We start from the raw sequence: 24,833 nt of genomic DNA, 5'->3' as shown, positions 1-24,833 counted from the left end.
AAGCTTTAAGTATGTCCGCTTTTCTCTCTTTGTCCAAGTCCATTTCTTTGATTACTTTTCCAGATGTGTTTTGTTTTTTAGAATTCACAGAGCAGAGAGGTGTTATACTATATTGCTTCCTTTTGCATTTGTATAATGTGTTTTCTCTACATTTCTCTGTTTTAAGGAAGCTTTTGTTTTTGGTGGTGGTGGTGATGGTGGTGTTTTCCTGATTAAAAAGAATCAGCAATGATGTTATTGTCGTGTTTCTAAATAAAATCTTATGGGAATTTTAAATTTGATCATTATATATGTATTTCCCAATTTAATTTTATGTTGTATTTTCTCCTTATTTCATTTATAAGAGGCACCTGGGTGGCTCAGTTAAGCGTTAGCTTTAACTGGTTAAGTGTCAGCTTTCAGCTCCGGTCGTGATCTCAGGGTCCTGGGATTGGAGCCCACATTGCATCAGGGCTCTCTGCTCAGCAGGGGGTCTGCTTCTCCCTCTGCTCCTTCCTTTACTCCTCCCCCGACTCGTGCTGTCTCTCTCACTTATTTTATCTCAAATAAATAAATCTTTTAAAGATTTTTTCATTTATAAAATGTAAATTCACGTACTAAGTGCTTAGTAATAAAGACTCAGAGGCTTGAACATCCAGAAACTTGGAAAAGTTAGCATTTAATATGTTCTTGTAATTCTACCTTTATTTATGTGTTTTGTCTACGTTGGTATAATATAGTTTCTATATATGTATTACCAATAAACAAATGTCGGTTTTACCCTTTAAGTAAACTACTTTGTTGCATCAACTTGTTTTATTTCTTTTTTTTTTTTTTAAGATTTTTTATTTATTTATCTGACAGACAGAGATCACAAGTAGGCAGAGAGGCACAGGCAGAGAGAGAGGAAGAAGCAGGCTCCCCGCTGAGCAGAGAGCCCGATACGAGCCTCGATCCCAGGACCCTGGGATCATGACCTGAGCCGAAAGCAGCGGCTTTAACCCACTGAGCCACCCAGGCGCCCCCAACTTGTTTTATTTCTAATGGGTGATTCAGTCCAGAGTTTTAGGGAAGAGTTCAGTTGTTTTCTGTATCAGAATTTTTGTAGGAAAATTTTTTGTATTTTTGATACAAAAATATTGAAAATTTAGATGCTTTAGAAAAAAATAAGTACTTTTATCTTAAATAAATAAATTGAAAATCCTTGAAATGGTAAGATGAGTACTAAACATTTGAGGGTTGCTTTACTTGAAGCAACCCTACATTTAAGCCCCCGTAGCACCACCTAGTGTCAGTGCTTTTCAGAATAAAACAGTGTCCTGTAGCAAACATCTCTGAAAGCTAAACATGTATGCTTTCAGTGGTATTATGGGACTGAATGGGGTGAGAAAGTCTGTATTGACATGGTTGACAAAAAGAAAACACTTCTTATTGTGTAAAATACTTCATTTTCTCTTACAATTTTTCTTTCAGGCAAGTATTGAAAAATAGTTCCAAGTTTTTTTTGTTTTTTTTTTCCTGTATATCTTAAGTCTTTTTTGAATGGTGGTTCTGTGTAAATGTATTTTCTTATGATATTTTGTATTAGATCAAGAGCAGAGATTGAGCATGAAGCACTGATTGATGGAAATCTGGCTACTGAAGCAAACCTAATCATTTTGGATACATTAGAGATTGTCGTCCAGGTAAGACACACATGAGGAATTTAAAGTATAGATTTGGTAAATTGGGTTTGTGCCAAAAGTATTTATTGAGCCATACAATTACATTGAACTATATCAGTAGTTCATAAAAATTTTTCTTTTTTTCTCACTTAAATCCTATTCATTCTTTTCCCCCACTGTTCTTCCCTTAGTCAAATCAGCTGCTTTTCCCTAAAGTCCTCCTAGGTCTTTTCCTATTTTTTAAAAACTGTTTCCTTCTATTCTGTCTCCCTAGCCAAATTGCAGGTACATCTCTGTTTTATTCATCTGTTTTTAAATTGTAGACAGTTTCTGTAACAGAATCCAAAGAGAGCATCCTTGGTGGGGTCCTGAAAGTCCTACTACATAGCATGGCCTGTAACCAAAGCGCAGTTTATCTACAACACTGCTTTGCTACACAAAGAGCCCTGGTGTCAAAGGTAGGTCATTTTTGAACATGCAGTTTCATCAGACTTTGCTTTCTCTCTTCATGTTGTGTAAGATCATCTAACACACTCATTGGTTAATATAATTAAAATTTTAATAATAACCTAAGATGTATGATTCTTCTTTGCCTCTTTCTACTATTTGCCTTTTGTAATTTCTTTCTTATTTGGATCACCCTTAACCACTTTTGGGCTTAATAAACAATAGTTCTGTTGTGGAGAAGGGCCCAAAATTCATAACTAATTTTAAATATGGAGCTTTCCTTGTTTTCTGTTTATCTCATTCTGTCTGTTCCTTACTTGATTTGTTAAAGAATTTAAGGTGTAAGTAGTTCATTCCATTGGCATTAACTTACCCCATGATGAATGGAAAAGAATGTACTTTTGTTTGTTCAGCTGCTGCAAATATTTATTTCTAGTGTTCATTTTCCCCAGGAAATAGGTATATTCTGAAATCTTGAAGGTACCTATTTTATCATAGTCATCTAATAATTTTATCATAGTCATCTAATAATATGGAATGCAGAGCTGTCGATGAAGGTTTAACCAGTGAGAATTACTTTTATACCATTTTATAATAAAAACATTGCAGAATTATTTCATGTTGGTTACCACATTGTTTTGTGCATAGTATCTAATCTCAGATAGTCCTACAATCCCCTGTAGATAACAACATTAGGCCCTTTTTATGGCTGAGAAAACTTGTCCAGCATCACACTACTAGCTAATGAGTGACATAATCAGTATTCAGACCCAATCTGCCTGGCTCTGTGGCCCACATTATTAAGCATTATTAAGCATCAGCAAGTAGCACTTTGCCATCTTAAAAACTGGGCTATACCAACAACTCTCTGGTTCAGGCTATATTAACACGTGTTGGTGGTGTTTTTTACAGTTCCCTGAACTCTTGTTCGAAGAAGAGACCGAGCAGTGTGCGGACTTGTGCCTCCGGCTTCTCCGACACTGCAGCAGCAGCATCAGTACGATACGCTCACACGCCAGCGCCTCACTCTACCTCCTCATGAGACAGAACTTTGAGATCGGCAACGTGAGTATTTATCCCCGGGTTTATAAGGGAATATAACTTCTGCAGATATCTTGTAAATGTGTTTTGGGGAGAGCGTGGCATTTTGTTTAAGTCTAGACTTCCTTGGTATTTCTTACTATGCGGCTGTCTTACAAAAACCCAAGTCTCCAGTCTTACTTCCTGTACTACAGATACACAGAGTAGCACAACTTAGAATGTACATGTATCTTGAGCTTTTGGAAAACTCACTTATTACGAGTAAGTAAAATAAAAATGCTAATAAAGAAAATCAAGGGGCACCTGGGTGGCTGGCTCAGTGGGTTAAGCCTCTGCTTTCGGCTCAGGTCATGATCTCAGGGTCCTGGGATTGAGTCCCACATCGGGCTCTCTGCTCAGCGGGGAGCCTGCTTCCCTTCCTCTCTCTCTGCCTGCCTCTCTGCCTACTTGTGATTTCTCTGTCTGTCAAATAAATAAATAAAATCTTTATTAAAAAATAAAAAAAAAGAAAAGAAAATCAAAGGTTTAAATGTCTTAGATTGATATTCTATGATTATGGGCCAGTCTGAAAAACGCCATGTTTTTATTAAAGTGTTTTATTTATTATTTTTTTTAAAGTGTTTTATTTGATAATCTGTTCACTTGTAGTATTTTTCTTTCAGTCAAATGTAGAACTCATTTATTTTTACTTAAATAAGTATTTAAGGCCTAGAATTGTCCTTTGAGCATTGTTTTTGGTATATCATTGTTTCTGATATGTAATGTTTTCAGTATTTTTGTTTTATAGATATTTTGTAGTTTGTTTGTATTTTTAATCCAATGAGTTGACAGCCCTTTTTGTTTTAAAGTTTGGTTGTTAATTTTTAGTTTTATTTCATTATGATTATACAATGTTAGATAACTATGTCTACTTTTTTGTGCTGTGGATGTGTAGTGTTACTTAAACCCTTAAAAAGAGTGTTCTTTATTTCAGAGTACTGAGTTAAAATACTATATTAATTACATTATTTTTCTATATCCTTGCTATTTGGTCCACTTGGTGGACTGAAAGAGGATTTAAAGCCTACACATAATTTATTTCTCCTCTACCTCTTATTTGGTAAATTGATATTCATGACTGTTTTCTTTTATTACTTTTTTTTTTTTGCTTTAATCATCTCTTATTTAGCTAAATATTATCCTGTAGTTGTTTGTGCAAGACAATTCTTGGGAATAATATTTCCCAAGTTCTTGATTGTTGTTTTCTGCACTTAAAGGACAGCAATGAAGTTTTTTTGCTTCAGTCTTTGAGTGGAAAAAAAGGAAAAAGACTGGTGAGAAAGATCAGTAAAACACACAAGATAAAGAACACATAATAGAAAAAAGAAAAAGAGCTACTTAAATGCCATTTTCTTCTGGCTTTAAATATTGTTATAGAGATACCTAAAGGTAGCCTGATATTTTCTTCCCTTTTAAATAACTTTTCCCCTCCCAGTTGCAAAAGGGATTCTCTTTTTAAATTTAAAATCAAATACCTTTTCTAGAATGTGTCATAGTATTGACCAGTTTTTGTTAATTTTCTCAAACACATGATATCTACTTTCAATTTATTTCAGAAAGTTTTCTTGAATATAAAATTGAGTATTTTCTTCCAGAGTTTGGGGTTTTTCTGCTAGGTACCAATTGTACATATGTTGAATCTATTTGGCTTTACTAGTTTTGTTTTGTTTTACTTTACTTTTTGCCCATCGTTTTCTCTTTTCCTTTTTAACATTTAAAATTTCTATTTATTGTGGGTTTTTTTCCTCAGAATTTCTCGGTCCTATATACCTAATGTGCTCTCCATGACATCCTTTCTTTCTTTTTCCAATTTTATCTTTTTTTTCTATTTCTTTTTAAGTAGTGTTAGCACACATGTAAGCTCCTATTTTGTGTCCTCTGATTTGTGCTCTTTCCTTGAGTTTATTTCTGCCTTGTTTTCCTTTCTAAAGTTCATATGTTTTATAATGTATGGCAAAATACTTTATTCGAATTTTCATCTGTTCCATAACATTTTTCTATTAAATTTTTTTTGTCTGGTGAGTTTCACTGATCTTTCCTTTTTTATCAGTCAACATAGGAGTTGGATTGTCTTGGCCCACGTATTTGTAGGACATTCCTTCAGGGATGTATTTCTCATGGGAATTTGCTATTGTACATATATCTTGCCTAACTTCCTGAAATTTCTGGTTAGTCCATTTCTATCCAGTTTTCCCAGATTTTTAGCTCATTTGTTTTCAAGACAAATAGCTTTGACTTCAAAGTGAATCTCTTATCTAAAAGAAGTATTTTTCCCCATTATTTCAGAAGTCTGTGCCTAGCATCCTTCACTATTGCTTTCTTCTCCTTGCCTTCTTTTGAAACTACATCCTGTCTTAACCTGTCGTGCTAATCCTTCTTCATTTTTCTAATATATGGATTATATCAGACTCCTCATTTGCTGAAAATAAAGTATGTGGACTTTGTTCCTGTTCATCTTTCATTTTTGTATAAAATCCAGGAGAAGTAGGAAATTGCTATTTCACATTGTGCCTTTTTAACTGGAAGCCAAGTCCTTGTTTCTTTCTTTTTTTTTTTTTTTTTAAAGATTTTTATTTATTTATTTGACAGAGAGAGATCACACGTAGACAGAGAAGCAAGCAGAGAGAGAGAGAGAGGAAGGGAAGCAGGCTCCCCGCCGAGCAGAGAGCCCGATGCGGGACTCGATCCCAGGACCCTGAGATTATGACCTGAGCCGAAGGCAGCGGCTTAATCCACTGAGCCACCCAGGCGCCCCCAAGTCCTTGTTTCTTAATTGAGAACAGAAGAATCCAATTACTTTATTGATCTTGTTTAGCTTTTGAAATAAAGTCCCTGAAATTTGACCACATATAGAGTCTTCTTGATACATCTGTTGTTTTAGGAAAGCTTTATATAATGGGATAAAAATAGGTAATATGTCCTCTTAGTGTCAGGTAGTACCTCTAATAGGGAACAGATAATTTAAAACTGGCAGTAGATTATGTAGTTGATATATTCAACAATATTAAAACAGAGTATTGAGGGGCACCTGGGTGGCTCAGTGGGTTAAGGCCTCTGCTTTTGGCTCAGGTCATGATCCCAGGGTCCTGGGATCGAGTCCCGCATCGGGCTCTCTGCTCAGCAGGGAGCCTGCTTCGCCCTCTCTCTCTGCCTGCCTCTTTGCCTACTTGTGATCTCTGTCTGCCAAATAAATAAATAAATCTTTTTAAAAAACAAACAAACAACAAAGTATTGAATTGTGTTCTAGGTTCTGTAGGAGGCATTGGGCACACACAGGGAAAAGGACGGTCTTTTTTTTCCTTTTTAAGTAGGAAGAAAGAGAAGTGGAGGAAGGAATAAACAGTGCTCATCTATGAACAGATAATATTCATCCTATTAATAGCAAGAAATACCCTTTCTGTGGTGAGGGGTATATAAATTCATACTAAGTAGAACACGTAAAACTGTAACTGCACTGAGCAAATGCTGAATAAGTGTTTGCTATTGTTAATATAATGTGAGATAGCACAGGGCCGTGTGTAGGCACAGTGAAAAATGATTTATGCTCCCAAAGATGGGTTTTCAGAAAGAGGAGATGCTTGAACTAAGGATGAAGAATTGCCCGATCAGAATGATGAATAGGTGGATAGCACTTTGTAGGTAAAGAAAATGGCACATGCATAATTAAAAAGGCATGGAGACAAGAGAAGGAAACAGGCAAACAGAGAAAGATACTCTTTTAGCACTTCATGATGGTTCTGGCTGGACGAGAGAATAGAACAGGAAAAGATAAAGTTGTAACTGGAAAGGCCTAGACTAAGCTATCCTAGGGCAGATACTTGTTTTGGTACTGTCTTTTCAATTCCCCTTATATAGTTTGATGTATTTACTGAGTCAGATATTTGAAGTTTATCCTCAAGGCTGCAGTCAGCCATTGGAATATTTTAAGGAGAGGAGTGATGTGTTCAGACTTGAAAATTTTACACAAATTTCCCTGATACTATGTGGAAAATAAACTTGAGAAAAAAGGCCATAAGACCTATTAAGTTATTTCAGTAATCCAAGTAATACATGGTGGGGGTATAAACCATAGCAATGGCCTTGGGGCCATTGGATGGAGGAAGACTAGACTGGAACAGATTGGGGGGAATGTGGACTGGATCTATGGTATGGATAAGGGGAGGAGAGAGTGATAGAGGAATGACTGCTAGATTTTTTTTGAGGTGGGGGGTGCCTGAGTGACTAGAAGAATAGTAGTACCATTTGTGTAATCAATAGGAAAAGAAGGTGTATTAGCAGTGCTAAAATTAGGGGTCTCTTGGGACGCCTGGGTGGCTCAGTTGGTTGGACGACTGCCTTTGCCTCAGGTCATGATCCCGGAGTCCTGGGATCGAGTCCCGCATCGGGCTCCCAGCTCCATGCGGAGTCTGCTTCTCCCTCTGACCTTCTCCTTGCTCATGCTCTCTCTCTCACTGTCTCTCTCTCAAATAAATAAATAAAATCTTTTAAAAAAAATAAAAAATAAATAAAAAATAAAATAAAATTAGGGGTCTCCTGAGATCCAGATGGAGCCATCTAGTAAAAAAACAATGGCCTAGAGCTCTAGAGAGAAATACGAGCTGAAGAACTAGATATACATCTATACTAATCGAAGCCAAAGAAATGGATGAGGCTATTTAGAATAACAAATGTAGAGGTTTCTTGACAGAATCTTTGGGAATACTGGTATTTAAGAAGGGCAACCCAAAAGAAGTAGATATATTTAGGAAAATCAGGATAAAATGGTACCACTGAATAAGGCAGGAGATTTTCAAGGCAAAAGTAATCGTTACATTTAAATACACAGAATGTCAGGTAGAATGTTGATCAGAAGGTATCCTGGATTTGGCATTTACTAGGTTTTCCCTGATTAACCTCTTAGAAGTGGTTTCATAGTGGGAAATGGTAGGACAGAAAGGAATTTACTCTGAAAAAGGAGGAATGTAACTACTCCTGAGCCTCATTCCAAAGATTCTGCTTTAAGTTACTTGATGCATGTTGTGTGTTAAAATTACTTTCATTATGGTAATGGACCTAATGAAATGGGCTGGAGTTTGAAGATGAGACATCTACCACTTAAGAATTTTGTACTATTGGTCAAGCTCTATAACCTCATGTGTAACCAGGGTTTATTATTTATAATATATACCTCAAAACAGATTAATGTAAAGTCCTAGGCACAACTTCTAATTCAATTCTAACACATGGCTTTTTTTTTTTTTTAACTGTTTTGTGGCATATTATTCTTAGCAAAACTCTGAGTGTTAGGTCTTCTAAGGTTTTAAAATAATTTGATTTTAATGTGCATATTTCATTACTTTTTTAAAAAATTATCTTTCTTGGGATGGTTTTTTTTTTTTTTTATTAACCTTTTCCTTTAGCAAGTACAAAAAGAAGACTTTTTTCTTTAAGTTTTTCTATGTTAAATGCTTACCTGACAATTTCTCTATTACAGAACTTCGCTAGGGTTAAAATGCAGGTAACCATGTCACTGTCATCCTTGGTGGGCACATCTCAAAATTTCAATGAGGAATTCTTAAGACGTTCTCTAAAGACTATATTGACATACGCTGAAGAAGATCTGGAATTGAGGGAAACAACATTTCCTGATCAGGTCAGAAATGTGACTCTTTAGATCATTAATCGAAACAGGATCCTAAATAGGCGCTTTCCAAATTGTTAATTCAAACTTGGGTTTGAGGGCGCCTGGGTGGCTCAGTGGGTTAAGCCGCTGCCTTCGACTCAGGTCATGATCTCAGGGTCCTGGGATCGAGTCCCGCATCAGGCTCTCTGCTCAGCGGGGAGCCTGCTTCCCTCTCTCTCTCTCTCTCTCTGCCTGCCTTTCCATATACTTGTGATTTCTCTCTGTCAAATAAATAAATAAAATCTTTAAAAAAAAAAAACAAACTATAGTTTGGAACCTATAGTTCTTCCTATAGGAGGAACGTATAGTTTTCTTTCAGTCCATAAATCATATGCCATGGATGGGTTGAATCATTTAGTTTCAATAAGCCATGCTTCTTTCATGGAAAGCTTAATATCTTTGGTATGTAATTCTGTGAATTTGTAACAAATGGAACAAACAATAGACCTAGGCAGTATAAACAAATATTGTTTAAGATGAAATATTATTCCCACTTATTAGTGAAACTGTAATTTGCCTTAAAAAGTGAAGTTTTTACAAACTGCCTTTGAGAGAATCAGAAAAAGAGAAACAAGAGAGAATTTCCTTTTGTATTCTCTTCTTGTATCCTCTCCATCCCTGTATTTTATTTCTACTTCTAGTTCTATTTGTTTCCAGGTGAGAGAACTGAAAACAAAAACAAAAAGCCAAAACAAACAGCCTGCTGAAGAATTAGTATGAAATTTACTGCCCTTCACTTACCTTCACTACCCATACCCTAACATACCCATATCCTTTAGAGCTCTATATCAGTATCATTTTATTTGTTTTGCAATCTTCAGATGTTTATCTGATAATCTTTCTTTTTTTTTAATCTGATAATCTTTTAAGCTAATTTAATGATTGTGAATGATAACTAAGGATATTTTTAAAATAAAATTCTCTGCTGCAGGTTCAAGATTTGGTTTTCAATCTCCATATGATCCTTTCTGATACCGTTAAAATGAAGGAACACCAGGAGGATCCTGAAATGTTGATTGATCTAATGTACAGGTATCATTTGTTTAATTCACTTATACCTTGTATAACTGGTTTAAATTGGTAAAAGTTAAAAATAGAGCTACCCTATGATCCAGCAATAGCACTACTAGCTATTTGCCCAAAGAATACAGAAATACCTATTCAAAGGGATGCATGCACCCTAATGTTGATAGCAGCATTATCTGCAATAGCCAGATTATGGAAGCAGCCCAATATCCATCAACTGATGAACGGATAAAGATGTGGTGTGTATATAATGGAATATCATTCGACCATGAAAAAGAATGAAATCTTGCCATTTACAACAACATGGGGGGGAGCTAGAGTATATTATGCTAAGTGAAATAAGCCAGTCAGAGAAAAGACAAGACCATATGATTTCACCTATATGTGATATTTAAGAAACAAAACAAATGAAGAAAGGGGAAAAAGAGAAAGATGAGACAAACGAAGAAAGAGACTCTTAACTATAGAGAACTGATAGTTACAGGGGGCGGGGGCAGGGGAATGGGTGGAATAGGTGATGGGGATTAAGGAGTGCACTTGTGTTGAGTCACTGAATTGTACACTTGAAACTGATACTACACTGTATGTTAGCTAACAGGAATTTAAATAAAAACTTTTTAAAAATTGGTAAAACATACAGAAAACATTAGATAAAAGAATAAACATACCAGAATTACTTAAGTCATTTTGTGATGGTAGATTGAAAAGTCGGAATGCACTTCTTCCATGCTGCTTTTCAGAAACAGAGGATTTTTAAAAATAATTATGGCACATATTTACACTTTAATATCCTATGCCCTGGACTTCATGCAGAAGGCCTAAGACCCATATTTTAAGTGTAAAAGTCAGTCCTTTAGGAAGAAAATACAGTATGTTGTTTTACCATAACAGTAAGTTTTCTGATTTTAAATATTGCTGTGCCTATTATGTAATATTTCTAAGAACACAATTTGAGACATTTTTAACTCCTATTCTGTCTTGAAAGATGCAAGTAAAATTTGAGATTTCTTTGCCATATGAACCTCTCTTTATAGTTCTGGAATTCTTTAAAGACACAAAACAAATATTTCTTTAAAATAAATACACAGTAAAACTCCTAATAAATCTTTTTCTTGATTGTGAAACGTCTTCATATTTCCATAATGAACACGTAAATTTCCATAGTTTTCCCTTACTGGTGGCATGTCTTTTTTTTTTTTTTTTTTTTTTTTTTTAGTCCCCCTACCAAAAAACTGCTGTCAACCATTTCATGGGCCCACAATTACTTCTTTAAGCATATTCAAAGACATTTTCATACCATTCAAACACTTGTCTTAATAGGTTGTGTTCAGTAACAGAAACCTCTCTAGGTAAATACTGAACGAGCAGTCCAAACTCCCTTCCAGCTTGGGAAAGAAATGTTGATTGAAAACAATTTCTCTTCCAATTAGAATAGCCAAGGGCTACCAGACCTCTCCAGATCTGCGACTGACCTGGTTGCAGAACATGGCGGGCAAACACTCGGAACGCAGCAACCATGCCGAAGCTGCCCAGTGCCTGGTCCACTCAGCAGCACTTGTCGCTGAATATCTAAGCATGCTGGAGGACCGCAAATACCTTCCTGTAGGGTGTGTAACATTTCAGGTAGGAATCGGCTGGGTTTATATTATATCAAGGTATGTCCTTTCGAGTTTTTTCTCACTGGTGTTAAGATTCACTCAGCTTGTAAGGAAAACATAAAAAGAGTAAAGCTAATACTTCACAAGATAAGTTAATACTTCACTATTACTAGCTTGAATATATTAGTAAAGAGCATTTCTTGTTAATTTCTCCCCACTTACCACTTTTTTTTTTAACCTCTAAATACCAGTGTTTATTCTCTTTGCCTATACTGCTATGGACTTCATAGCATCCATGAAATACATGTGAAATAATGAAGTACCCGAATATAGGAGAAACTCTCAATTGGCTTTTACTTAAAACATCAGCTAACCCAGCATTCTCCATTCTCCATATAAAATAGGCAGATAACCATGGCTGAGATACGATAGTTTACTGCCTCGTAGGACTCCGTACCTCTGACCCACTAGTCGAATTCTTTGCTTGCCAGGAGTCAGTTATGCTTTGCTTTTCTTCAAAACCTGTGAATGCCAGATTTGGGAAATTACAAAACTTAATTAAATGTTATGTTCTCCTGTGAAATCTGAAGACAGAAAGAAAGCTAGCCACTGTTTCTCTGAAAACTAAGTTAAATGTTTTGCCAAGACTTGATAAAAGTGAGTCTCCCAAACAGTTGCTATTGAATTAATTTTGGACCAACTACAAAAAGACTGAGGGGAAAGCTCCTAGAAATCTAGGATAATTGGATAACCTTTTAAATTCAAGTTTTTCTTGAAGGCTTTCTCTAAAGAAACCAGAGCTGGAAATCTTAAGAAGGTTGTCTCATGGGTATTTATTCAAAAGAGATTGGATGAAAATCTGATTTGGAGACCTGTACACAAAGAAAAGGCCTTAGATCTACTTTGAAAAAATGTCAAATGAGTGTATATTTGCTATAAATGTTTAGGTTAAAATATTTAAGGTGGTATATATTATTTTTCCTTTAGAAATAATGGCTGATCCCAATCTCATTGGCTTTTATTATACCTGAGTTTGTTCAGTAACTCAATGTGTGTTAGGCAAGCCAAGCCATATTGTATCTTAATTTTCCTCATGGGGAGTTTTGACAAGATCATTTAAGTTAAAAATAAAGACTGTTTAAGTCTCCTGAGTAGTCCTGTATCATATCACTATTTTCCTTAGCCCATGATTTTTCTTAATTTTTTTATCTCCCAACTTTTATTAATGGGAAAGTTGCTAATAATGTTACCATTTACTCTCATCTTCAGAATACAGAAAGATTTTGGAGATTTGTCTTTTATCTCTGTGTTGACTACCCCTACCTTTTTTTAACCCAAGCTGGTATTAATATTTCATCTTCAGTTAGTTCCTCATATACAGCTTTCATGCTAAGAAATTAATCCCATTTCAAAAGCCATTTCAATTTTCTCCGCCAGAATATTTCATCTAATGTTTTAGAAGAATCTGCAGTCTCAGATGATGTGGTATCTCCAGATGAAGAAGGTATCTGCTCTGGAAAGTACTTTACTGAGTCAGGACTCGTGGGATTACTGGAACAAGCAGCTGCTTCTTTCTCTATGGTAGATGACTCCTGTTCATTCTTTTCCACAGATACATACCTCTGAATTATTCATGATATGTGTATTCTCTCTGCCTATGACCCTGCTTTTCCTTTATGATAGTTTTCTCTAAGCACTTTGAAAATTATCTAGGAACAGATTTTCTCTGTAGATTCATCAGTTTCACTCCTTTTTGTCTTAATAATCTGTCATTTCCTCTAGTGTTTTTCATTTGCTTATTTATGAATTATAACTTAATCTATAACAGACTTTTTTTTTGGTTTATAAAACTTTTACCACCAAACATTTTCTAAAACCTTAAAATTAAGAAACAGAAAACCTCCAGATGATTTTAAGGTCCTGTTTGAGTAGACTAATGTGGCTCTAGCTTTAGAACTGGTCTTTCGGATGAAAGGAAGAATCTTCTTCTGAGTGTTTTGAATGTTGCCCTGGTGCTCAGGAAAATTATGGCCCCTCATCTCACTGGTTGCACAGTGAGCCCTGTTAGGAAGTGTCAGAGACCTGGAGCTTACCAGGAGCTTTATGAACTGCTGTACCATGTTAAAATGTCAGTCCTTGTCCCTTCCTGTCTCTCTGTGAAGAACTGAAGCAGTCTTGTTGATCCAAGATGGGATGATTATTGGAGAAGGGAAAGATAGCTAGCTGAAACCATGCTTCCTTTCTTAAACTGTGGTAATAAGGACATCTACTGTCTCTGACATTTCTGTTGGGTATTTAGTGTCCAAGTTTTAGGAGACTGAAAGTTCACGTTAGGTTAAGGGGGAAGCTTGAAATAATATGCAGTGTTGCCCTTTTTCACCATTATACTGCTATAGGGGATGGGTTGTTCTCCTGGCCTTAACCCTACCCAGCAATGTATTGGTTAAGGGCATCTGTTTAGAAGGCATACACCCCGAATTCATATCCTGGCTCTGCTGCCTTAGTAGTTCAGTCACTTTAGGCACATATTACTCAACCTATCCGTGCTTTGCTTTTCTCATCCATTAAATGCATAATGCATAATAAGAATTGCATAGGAATGCTGTTAGAGGATTAAATGAGTTAATATATATGAAGTGCTTATCACAGTGCCTGGCTCCAAGTAAGTATTAGTGTGTGCCACTACCATCCTCTTCTTCATCATTCCTGCTTATAACCAGCTTATTTAAATATAATTATTCTGAGATTCCAAGAATGTTAGGTGATAGGCCATTTTAAAATTTCCCATCTGAGGGGGCGCCTAGGTGGCTCAGTGGGTTAAAGCCTCTGCCTTGGGCTCAGGTCATGGTCCCAGGGTCCTGGGATCGAGCCTCACATCAGGCTCTCTGCGCAGCGGGAAGCCTGCTTCCCCGTCTCTCTCTCTGCCTGCCTCTCTGACTGCTTGTGGTCTCTGTCTGTCAAGTAAACAAATAAATAAATAAAATCTTTAAAAAAAAAAAATTCCCGTCTGAGGACTTCGACTGTCCTGGTTGCTCCTCTGGATCCCTGCTCCTTGAGTTTCATTTTAAGTGATCTGAACTAGCAGTAAGAAAATGCTTTTACAATTAATGGAATATTTTAATAAATACACACTCTGTGTTTGTGTGTATAATTTTAATATAATAATTCACAGTAATACAGTGGCCTGTATTATGGAAGTTCTTTTGTGATAGCATACAATTATGAAATCCACTATTTTTCAACTGGTCTGTTTAATCTTTTCTTTAAAAAAAAATAGAAAAGAAAAGGTTTCTTTTAAAGATTTTATTTATTTGAGAGAGAGGAAGAGAGAGAACATGAATGGTGTGAGGGGCAGAGGAGAAGCAGGCTCCCTGCTCAGCAGGGCTCGATCCCAGGACCCTGCAATCATGACCTGAGCCAAAGGCAGACACTTAACCAACTAAGCCACCTAGGCACAGCCCTAATCTGTCTGATCTTAATTACAATAATTACTGGGGCATTTTAGTTACACTATATATATTTCACTATTACAGTTATGTGATCGCTTAAACTCCTGTGAACTTCTCCTAAAAAACTTAAGAACCACATATTTATGCCCTTCGGAAAATGTTTGCCTATTTGTGAGGTAATAGGAACTTAGCAGCTCTTGGAAAATATCTCTTTCTTCCTTCACTGCAGCCACCAACCCATTATTAAGGACAAGGAAATGGAATAACAGTACAAACACATGTTGTCCCTCACTCTGATTATAAGCAGATCAGCCCTTGGCTGGCCAGCTGGCCCCTGGTAGAATAAAGTCTGGTAGCTCAGAACCTCCTTAAATTTGGTGAAAGATCACAGATTTTTTCCCCCACAGGATATTTTCAATAAGATTCCCGGTGTCAATTCAATATTTTAGAAATGTAAATAATTTTAGTTTGTCAGGATACCACAGGTCATCTGATACCTGTGACCAGTATAGTAATTGGATTTCTTTTATTCCTCTGCTCAGAATTAATTTCTGCCACAGTATATGCATCTCTAAGTACTCACAAGTACATACTAGTAAGTAATTACTCCATAGGTAGTGGAATGTTCTATTTAAATTATATAGAAATTTAAATATGCATATATATATGGTGTGTATGTTAAATATACCCACACGTACATATCAAGAAGAGATAGTGTATTGTGCAAAATATTCTTCTTTTATTAAGGCCTAATAAAATTAAAAGTCTAGTAGTGTTTGTTTTTGTGTCCTACTGGGAAAGCTTCAGTGGTATTGCTTTAGTGAAAGTATTGTGAATTCTTAAATTGTAATTCTTTAATATTGATGTAAGAGAAAACAATATAACATTATTCTTATAGGCTGGCATGTATGAAGCGGTAAATGAGGTTTACAAAGTACTTATTCCTATTCACGAAGCTAATCGGGATGCAAAGAAACTATCCACAATTCATGGTAAACTTCAAGAAGCATTCAGCAAAATTGTTCATCAGGTAATGATCGCACTTTCTAGCTTCAGTGTAAATGGAGAAAACTGTCTGAAAGCATTAGTGTTGCTTTGAATTGATGTCAAACTGGATTGGATGAAATAACCATTTTAATCATGTTACAAATGAACAGTGTCAAAATGATGGTTCATGGTGAGAGCAAGATTCATTAACAAAAAAATGAATTTACCTTAAGTAGACCATGATCATCATAAACTTTGTACATAGCATTTTTTTCTTCACTTTTTAAAATTATTAATAGTTGGCAAATTTTTAAAAATTGTTAGTTCTGTTCTGTTTCAACTGTGGGTTAAAATTTTGAAAGCGATTTTTAAGTTGATTCTTTTGCTGCCAAAAAAAATTTTTATTTAAGTTAAATTTTTATTAAATTCATGAAAGTTTAATAAACTAATACTGTTAATGTTTTCAGCTCAGCTTCATTTTCCTAGATGTTCCATTCAAACATCCCTTAATATATTTCTAATATGAAAATAATATTTAGTGAAAATAATAAAACTGTTGTCTTATGTTTATTTGATTATGATAGTATGATTTTAGTGCTTGTTTATAGTTCATGGGATCCATATATTATCACCTAAATTAAAATCAAAATAAGGCTTGGTTTAAAAATGAAGCAGACTACTAGCAACTGATTTCCCTGAAACGAAATTCTTGGCTCTGTTAAAATACTCTGAGATAGCCTGTTGAGCCTCCTCCTTCCCTACTTTCCCTTTCCTTCCCTGGGCTACCTGTGCTGTTATCTGCTGCTACCATCATCCAAGAAGAAGGTGGAGTATTGAATATCGACTTTTGTATTCATGACTAGTCCTGCTCTACTGTCTGTCAGCTTGACCTCCTCTTTCTCACTGTGGACTAAGCTGTTCTGGATGAATTGATACAATTTGAAAAACTTTAATAGTCTTAAAACAGGGCTTCTGTACTGTTAAGCCAATATTTTATTGTCCTCTACTAAAACACTGAAGTTGCCAGAGATTTATTACAATTCATGAGGGTAACGGGTCTTATTCTAATCAGTTGTACATGTACTCTCAGTTACATGTCTGTTCTGGAACACCTGGAGCTAGTAGTTTGCAAGAAATTTTCCTCCATTTGTATAATAGACATTTGAACAAAATTGTGATTTCTGTTCCAGTTTACCCTGGGTAATTCAGCGAGGCACTACTCCCGTTAGTTAGAGGTCTAATTCAGACACATTGATGGAATATGAGCTGCCTCTTTTTCACCAAAATTTAGTTTCCCTTATTAAAGTTTTTAAAAGTGAAATTTTAACTACTTAGGTTTTGAATAAGCAATTGAGGAAATTATTACAAATCTTAAATGAAAGAATATGGTGTTTAAAATATCCTGCTATCTTCTATTCGAGGAGGAGAATTTATGGTTTATGGTGCCTTACCTATGGTGCTCAAGTTCCTTTGGCCTTTTTTTGTTCTTTTAAAACAGTTTTTTTTTTTTTTTATGACTTGCCCTTTTTTACTTTTTATTATACAGAGTACTGGCTGGGAGGTAGGTAATGTTTTAGTTAGTTAAAGACACTAATAGATTGATTTGACCAGATTTCGTATGCCAATGCTTTGCCCACATGTGCTAGCTGTGGGCATTCTGTTGCTATCTGCTATCAACTGAATTCATTAACCAAAGAAATTTTGTTAAAATACTTTAAGTTATTTTAAACAATTTATTATTAAGAGGTTGTAGGCAGTGCATGGAAATTCATGTTACACTAATGAGATTCTTTGGTAAATGAGCCACTTTGTCATCACTTTAGTATGTTTTTATCCTTTGAAGCATTTTCTTTCATCAACATTTACACACAGATTTCTTTTTTTAACCATATTGTTTCACCTCATTTTACAGAGGTCGATTTATGTGTTATTGCTCAGAGGTGTAAATAGAAAATACCATATTTCATCTGATCAAAGACGCCATCAATTATAAGACCTACCATTATTTTATATGGCTTTAGGAAAGAAAAAGAAACCTATTGACTCACAGCATCCTATCAGTTGAAAGATGAATGCCAACTACAGGGATATTAAAATGTGGTCCCAAAAAATGTGCGTCTCAGAATTGATGAAATAATGTGTTGATTTGATCTTGAGTCACTTCACCTTGAGTATGAGCACTCCTGAGGGAAGAAACTCACTTTGTCATTTAAATTTTGTTGGTGGGAGGGATACAGAGACTGGCAGAACATGAAATTTACTTTGACCTCCTATACTGACAGTTTAAAAGTTTGTATTGAAGACTACATATAGACTTCCTTTTATGTAGGAGGTAGGCTTGTGAAAAGTAATGCATGAGTCAAATTTTACCTGAAAAAAAGCCAGAAAGATTTGATTGCTATTATTTTAGAACTTTCTGTAAAGAAAAGAGCTCTGGAAGATGTGCCCTAATCTATTTTGATGCGGTAAAGCCAGGGTATTAATAAATCAGGTTTATTTTAGGCAATGTTTATTTGTAAAGGTGTTTGCTTTGCCTTTCACTTTGAGGTCACATTTACTTTGGCTCAGCACCTTACACTTTCTCTGGTTTTGCACTGCGGTCCTTATTTGGGGACCCAAATAGAAACCCATAGAAATAAATGTTACTACTGTGTTTCTTCCATCTCTGAATTTGTCCCTACCTCTGGTTTTCTTCAGAGGAAGCCAGTACTTGTACATCTACCTTCATTCTCCAGATTTAATGTATATGGCCTTATTAATATCTAATATATAATTCCTCACTTTTGTGGCTCAGTTAAGAGATCTAGAAAGAGGCTTACCAAGGTTAATCTAGGAGTGGTAACGTTCCTTATGGATTTCCTCACATGAAATGAAATTAGCTGAAAAGTAGGCATGAAAGAAGATATATTGAAACCTCTGAGCAGTTTATTTCTAGTTGGCTTGATGCTAAATCGACCCCTGAAAGGTACAATTTTCACTGGTTATGACATTAATATCATTCTGTCATCATGTTTATTGCATGGTAAAAGTCGCACAGACTTTATTTTTCTGTTTATATTCTTGTCACTGCCTTTCACTGGACTTTTAGCTTTGTAGCTTCTAAAATTGTTGCACGTTTGTTTTTTGCTTTTCCCTTGTAAAACTTAAATGGATGCTTGCATTTTAAAAATGTGTTTGCCACCATTTGCTGCTTATTTGTTTTGATATTTCCCTAATTAAAATGCTTTCTGTTTTCTCTTCTCTCTTGCCCCTGGTTGCTGACCCTACTCCCTACTTTTACTATTGTCTATTGTGGTAAGTTCCTATCTTGTGAATATTTTTCTTTTTAACTCTGGGAAAACTTGAGTAATTTTGTTTTTTTCTAAAAGCTATGTTTCCTAGCTAATATCCTAGTATTCTCAGAGAACTCACTGGTTTAATTTCCAGTAAGGATGACTTTCCATTGTGTAGAAAGGCTCTTTGCATTGATAACTGACTACCTGATTTACAGGAAAAGACTTTCTGGGCTTATGTATTAGCAGTGTGTTTCATTTTTCATTATGCTCTTTGATTTGGTATAAATTATTTGAGTTGGCAAAGCTTTTGAGGGGTGTGTGTGTGTGTGTGTGTGTGTGTAAAAGATAACTCTAAAACTTGACACTTAGCAATTTGGTTAAGTATTTACCATGCAAATGAACAAATCAGGGACCTGTCACAAATCTCGGCGGCTCTTACCTGCTCTGCTGGTCTCAGTACCTTAATGGCTATTTAGCGTTCACCTTTATTTTCTCTTTTCTCAAGCCCATTTCTTTTTCTGGCATTAATAGGAAATAAAGAGTGTTTTGATCATTTCTTTCTTATGATTGCATTTTAAAAATATTTCTAGGAAAAGAGAAATACTGAATTTCTGTATGGAAGTTTGTTTTTGTTTTGTTTTGTTTAGATTATTTATTTTTTTATTTGACAGAGAGAGAGAAAGAGATCACAAGTAGGCAGAGAGGCAGGCAGAGAGAGGGGGGCAAATAGGCTCCCTGCTGAGCAGAGAGCCCGATGATGGAGGGCTTAATCCCGGGACCCTGAGATTATGACCTGAGCCAAAGGCAGAGGCTTAACCCACTGAACCACCCAGGCGCCCTGTATGGAAGTTTTTATACTGATTTTGTATTTATTGTGGGTGTAGGTTTTTTTGTTTTGTTTTGTTTTACTTTTTTGGTGTGTTTCTTTTTTTTTTTAAATATTTTATTTATTTATTTGACAGAGATCACAAGTAGGCAGAGAGGCAGGCAGAGGGAGGTGGGAAGCGGGCTCCCCGCTGAGCAGAGAGCCCCATGTGGGACTTGATCCCAAGAGCCTAGGATCATGACCTGAGCCAAAGACAGAGGCTTTAACCCACTGAGCCACCCAGGCGCCTGATGTGTTTCATTTTTAAAAGAAGCATTTATCCAGGTATCCAGCAGTGATCAATTTCAGAAATAAATTAATGCAATTTGGGGTTTTTTAGAATAGTTAATCCCCAAACATCAGTAATAGTCATGTGACACTTTCTCCATTTTATTTTTCTTTAAAGATTAGAAGATATTTCTTCAAAGGGAATATCACTGGTATATTAGGTATATCTCACTATCTCCAGAAAGGCTAGAGAGGGTGGGCTTATTAGCTTTGTGAAGCTAAATTCTTCCCGCTGGAATGCTTAAGAAAAGTGGGGCACTTTACCGTTTGAGATCAAAACATACAAAAGGGCTATATCTTAACTCTTGTCATCGGGCTAGATGGACACAAATATGAGGCAGTATTTGGGTTTTATATGCTCAGAAATAGTGACCATAGTTCTGGTGCTATGGTTTCATTTGAATTTTTTGTGCTTTTAATCCATGTTCAAGCTAAGTGAGATAAATTAACTCATCTAAGCAAGCAAAGGTAGAGCAGAATTAGAAACAGCCATATAACGGAGGTGGGGGAGTCTCTGAAAGAAGAGAATAAAAAAATTTCCAAGAGCATAGGCTTTACGTCAGGAATGTCAAGTCAGATATAAAGAACGTTAAGGAAAACATATGGGTAGGAAGAATCTTACCTCCAGGAGGAGACACTTTGTGGGTAGCTGGTGAATCCGTGATAATTGCTGCAGACCAATGACGGAACACCTGATGGTGCCGTTCCGCTGATCATATTCTGCCCTTTTTGCTGCTTTTCAGAAAAAGAAAGACATGGACAGCAAACCTGTACAATGTAGACGATATTAGATGTGATTTCTTTTTCTTGGACTATGACATGGAATGGTTGATACTGAACTTCTGACAAGAAATGTAGCAGGGTATATCTTAGAAGAGTATATTTCATAGGTGAACCACCAATCTGCTTATTGTATTAGAGTACAGAAGACAGTATTGTAATATAGAGAAAGACAAACCATAGGGTAGGAGGTACCCATTAATTCTCAAAAGACTTACTCAAGGAAATTCTCAAAAATTCTCAAGGAAAACATCAGAAGTGGGAGATGGTTCGGAGATCATACTTATGTCCTAACGTTGTATATCAGTATATAGGGTATGGGAATTTTCATAACTTAATTAGAACTTGTACTTCAGATGTCAAATATATTGGTATTTAACTCTTAGTCCTGCCACTGATTAACTTTGTGACCTTGGACAAGTTATTTTTCCTTACCTATAAAATGAGCCCCCCACCAAAAAAATGGTATCCATCTCATAGATGTGATAAGAATTAATAATGTGTGTAAAGGGGATAATGGTGTCTATCACATAGTAAGTAGTTTTAAAATGTTGGAGATTATTATTTTTAATGTTACTATAACATCATCATCATCATTATCATTATTGCTACTTGAAATCTTAATTTGGGGGGCACCTGGGTGGCACAGTGGGTTAAAGCCTCTGCCTTCGGTTTGGGTCATAATCGCAGGGTCCTGGGATCGGGCCCCGAATCAGGCTCTCTGCTCGGCAGGGAGCCTGCTTCCTCCTCTCTCTCTCTGCCTGTTTCTCTGCCTACTTGTGATCTCTGTCTGTCAAATAAATAAACCTTTAAAAAAAAAAAAAAGAAGAAGAAATCTTAATTTGGCTTAATTTGGCTAATGAAATGTTTCCAAGTTGACATCTACTACTAACTAAACCAATAAAAGTGTGTTCTATAAGAGGAACAGATCCAATAGAAGAGGAGGGTGATTACCATTGTTTGAAATCCTGGTATGCCTATTTAGAAATCAATAACCTTGAAGGAAGCATAGGAGAAAGCAACTGGATGAGGATACAAGTTTTTAGTAGTGATGTGATTATAGAAATACACAACCAGCCCAACAGAATGTTCTTGCTAAATAAAGATAATAAAACTAAAAAGGATTTGGGATTATTTTGTCACAAGGCATTTCAGCCATTAAAGAAGTGGAGAGATGAGCCCATCAGTTTTGCTCACCGGGGATGTGGTCTCATCACCCACAAGATGGGGGAATCAGTAAATAGAACTGCTAAGGAAGAATCAGTTAGAGTGTGGGGATGATGGGAAATTCAGAAAGAATTCATGACCGTAAGGAAAGGTGATGCTAGGAGAATAGAGACTAGGTTATAGGAAAGCAGAAAACAGGTGTCATTCTGCCATCTAAAGAGGAAATGCGATGAAGTGATGTGGGTTTTTTTCCCTGAGGAGGAAACTATATGATTATGGGTTCGTGAACATGATAGAGTCGGTGGTTTCACACTAGAGAACTTTTTATAAATTGGAAATAAATTTACCCATACTCTTAACCTTCCTTCTGCTCCCTCCCCCATTCCAGTGCACACGCATTCATTCTCAATTCCGGTAACTCCTTAGAGTTACCTTTTAATAATTCCTTAGAGTTATCTCTTTGATCTACTCCATTCTACCTCTTGCACACTCCCCTTCTACTACCCGGGCCACCTTCCTGTTCTTCTCGTGTACTGGGTAGGCTGCTCTCCTAGGACCTGCACACTGGCTTGCTCTTCTGCAATGCTTTCCCCAGAGATCCACATGAGTAACTCTCCCACCTCCTCCACATCTTTGCTCAGGTGTCACCTTTTGGTGAGATCTACCCTGACCATGCTCTTTGTCTCTTTTGTTCACTGATCTGTCACAAATGTCTGGAACCACTTGCTGGCATATATGGTAGGCAGTCAATATGTGAGTGGATGAGTGGTTTCCCTTATATTCTTTTCATGGCTTTGTATTTTCTTGTTTTCCTTTCTCTCTCTGCTAAAATGTTCTTTCCTTCCTTCCCACATCCAGTTAGCCATTCTGAGTTGTAGAATCCTGTGCGTCACCTCTTCTGTGACCTGGGTCCAGCAGGATTAATCTTTCCTTTCTTGATACCACTTTTTATTATAACACATAACCCTTTGTATTGTAATTACTTGAGTATATCCTTTACTTTCTTGAGGAGCCAAATCTTTTCATTTTTATTTTCATATTACAGAGGATGAATAGTGTCTAACGCATTATAAGCACTCAATAATTTTTTTCCTTGAACTGAATGTCAGTATGAGAAAGTAAATAAAAAGAGCTTTAAGTGCTTAGTTCTAGTTACAAGCTGCACGAATAAAATTCAAGTTCATATCAGCAGTGAGCCTACTGATCCCTGAGCTGATGACAGCACATCTGCAGTATTGTATCTGTTTCTGGGATACCACACTTGGAAAGGTGGCTTTGAAAAACTAATAAAATGCAAACAAGTTAGTAATTCCTATCATATAAACATGATTGAGAACTGGAAAGTTTAGTTAGCTAAGGGAAATAAGTCCTAATTGCAGTTTTCAAATATTTTAAAAGGCCACAATATTAAAGACTTGGAATAGTGTTTTATGTTGGACACCTCTGAGAGGAATTTAGCCAGAATAACAATTTTAATATTTGTGGTTTCTCAAAGTAGAAATGTATGTGTATATATGTGTGGCATTTTTGAAACATAACAATCACAAGGTTTTTTCACAGATGCCATTTTTGTTTTCCATGCAGTGCCTTCATTCCTTGATTATGTCAAAACTTGCTGTTACATTGTTTCATTGGCTTATGGATGGTTTTAATCAGAATTTTGATTGAATACTTTTTTCTAGAGAAATTTCATTTGCTATAGGAACTCCATTAATTTTTAGACCTGTTAAATTTTGAAATAAATTTGAAAAAAATTTTTTTAGATTAGAGACCTCTTTGTTTTTATTGTTGTTGTTGTTTTTGTTTTTAGCGTCAAAGACTTTTTTTTCTTCAGAACTTTATTTTTCCTGCATAGAAATGTGGGGTATTTTTAGTCACTGCAATTTTGAGAGGAGGGTTTATTATGAAACTAGTAAATTAAGAATTAGAGTTTCCGGGGGCGCCTGGGTGGCTCAGTGGATTAAGCCGCTGCCTTCGGCTCGGGTCATGACCCCAGGGTCCTGGGATTGAGCCCCGCATCGGGCTCTCTGCTCTGTGGGAAGCCTGCTTCCTCGTCTCTCTCTGCCTGCCTCTCGCCAACTTCTGATCTCTGTCTATCAAAATAAATAAATAAAATAAAAAAGAATTAGAGTTTCCGGTTTTGCTTGATTATCTGTTTCATTTGTGACTTATTTTACATGTCCTTCAGCCTTTCCAGTAAGAACTCAGTAGGAAAAGTGAGTGTAAGACACATTAGGCTTAAAGAGAATTCTGAGGTTTTTAAATACTTACATGTGGCTGTGTATATAGGCACTACCACAAAATCCTTCTAAAACATCCTAATTTTTTTTTTAAGATTTTATTTATTTATTTGACAGACAGAGATCACAAGCAGGCAGACAGGCAGGCAGAGAGAGGGAGAGGAGGAAACAGGCTCCCTGCAGAGCAGAGAGCCCAGTGCGGGACTCGATCCCAGGACCCTGAGACCATGACCTGAGCCATGACCTAAGGCAGTGGCTTAACCCACTGAGCCACCCAGGCGCCCTGAAACATCCTAATTTTTAAAAAATATTTATTTATTTGGGGC

The 24,833-nt window shown here is 36.2% G+C and overlaps 1 protein-coding gene across 6 annotated transcripts in view; it reads left to right on the top strand.

Moving 5' to 3' along the window:
- Positions 1 to 24,833, top strand: part of DOCK7 (dedicator of cytokinesis 7) — a 229,639-nt gene that overhangs the window by 178,902 nt on the left and 25,904 nt on the right. For 4 of the 6 annotated variants that reach the window (XM_044238361.1, XM_044238356.1, XM_044238364.1 and 1 more), the window contains 9 exons: positions 1,568 to 1,664; positions 1,967 to 2,101; positions 3,003 to 3,155; positions 8,644 to 8,802; positions 9,764 to 9,864; positions 11,289 to 11,481; positions 12,894 to 13,037; positions 15,804 to 15,935; positions 17,439 to 17,453. In XM_044238361.1, coding sequence (XP_044094296.1) covers positions 1,568 to 1,664; positions 1,967 to 2,101; positions 3,003 to 3,155; positions 8,644 to 8,802; positions 9,764 to 9,864; positions 11,289 to 11,481; positions 12,894 to 13,037; positions 15,804 to 15,935; positions 17,439 to 17,453 — 1,129 coding nt within the window. The remainder of the gene's footprint in view (positions 1 to 1,567; positions 1,665 to 1,966; positions 2,102 to 3,002; positions 3,156 to 8,643; positions 8,803 to 9,763; positions 9,865 to 11,288; positions 11,482 to 12,893; positions 13,038 to 15,803; positions 15,936 to 17,438; positions 17,454 to 24,833) is intronic. The other 2 variants (XM_044238362.1, XM_044238357.1) reach the window with 1 other exon arrangement.

The sequence above is a fragment of the Neovison vison genome, chromosome 2 (assembly GCF_020171115.1).
Source record: "Neovison vison isolate M4711 chromosome 2, ASM_NN_V1, whole genome shotgun sequence".
NCBI classification, from domain to species: domain Eukaryota; kingdom Metazoa; phylum Chordata; class Mammalia; order Carnivora; family Mustelidae; genus Neogale; species Neogale vison.
The sequence above is the reverse complement of the archived record's forward strand: the minus strand, read 5'-3'. Positions and strand labels throughout refer to the sequence as shown.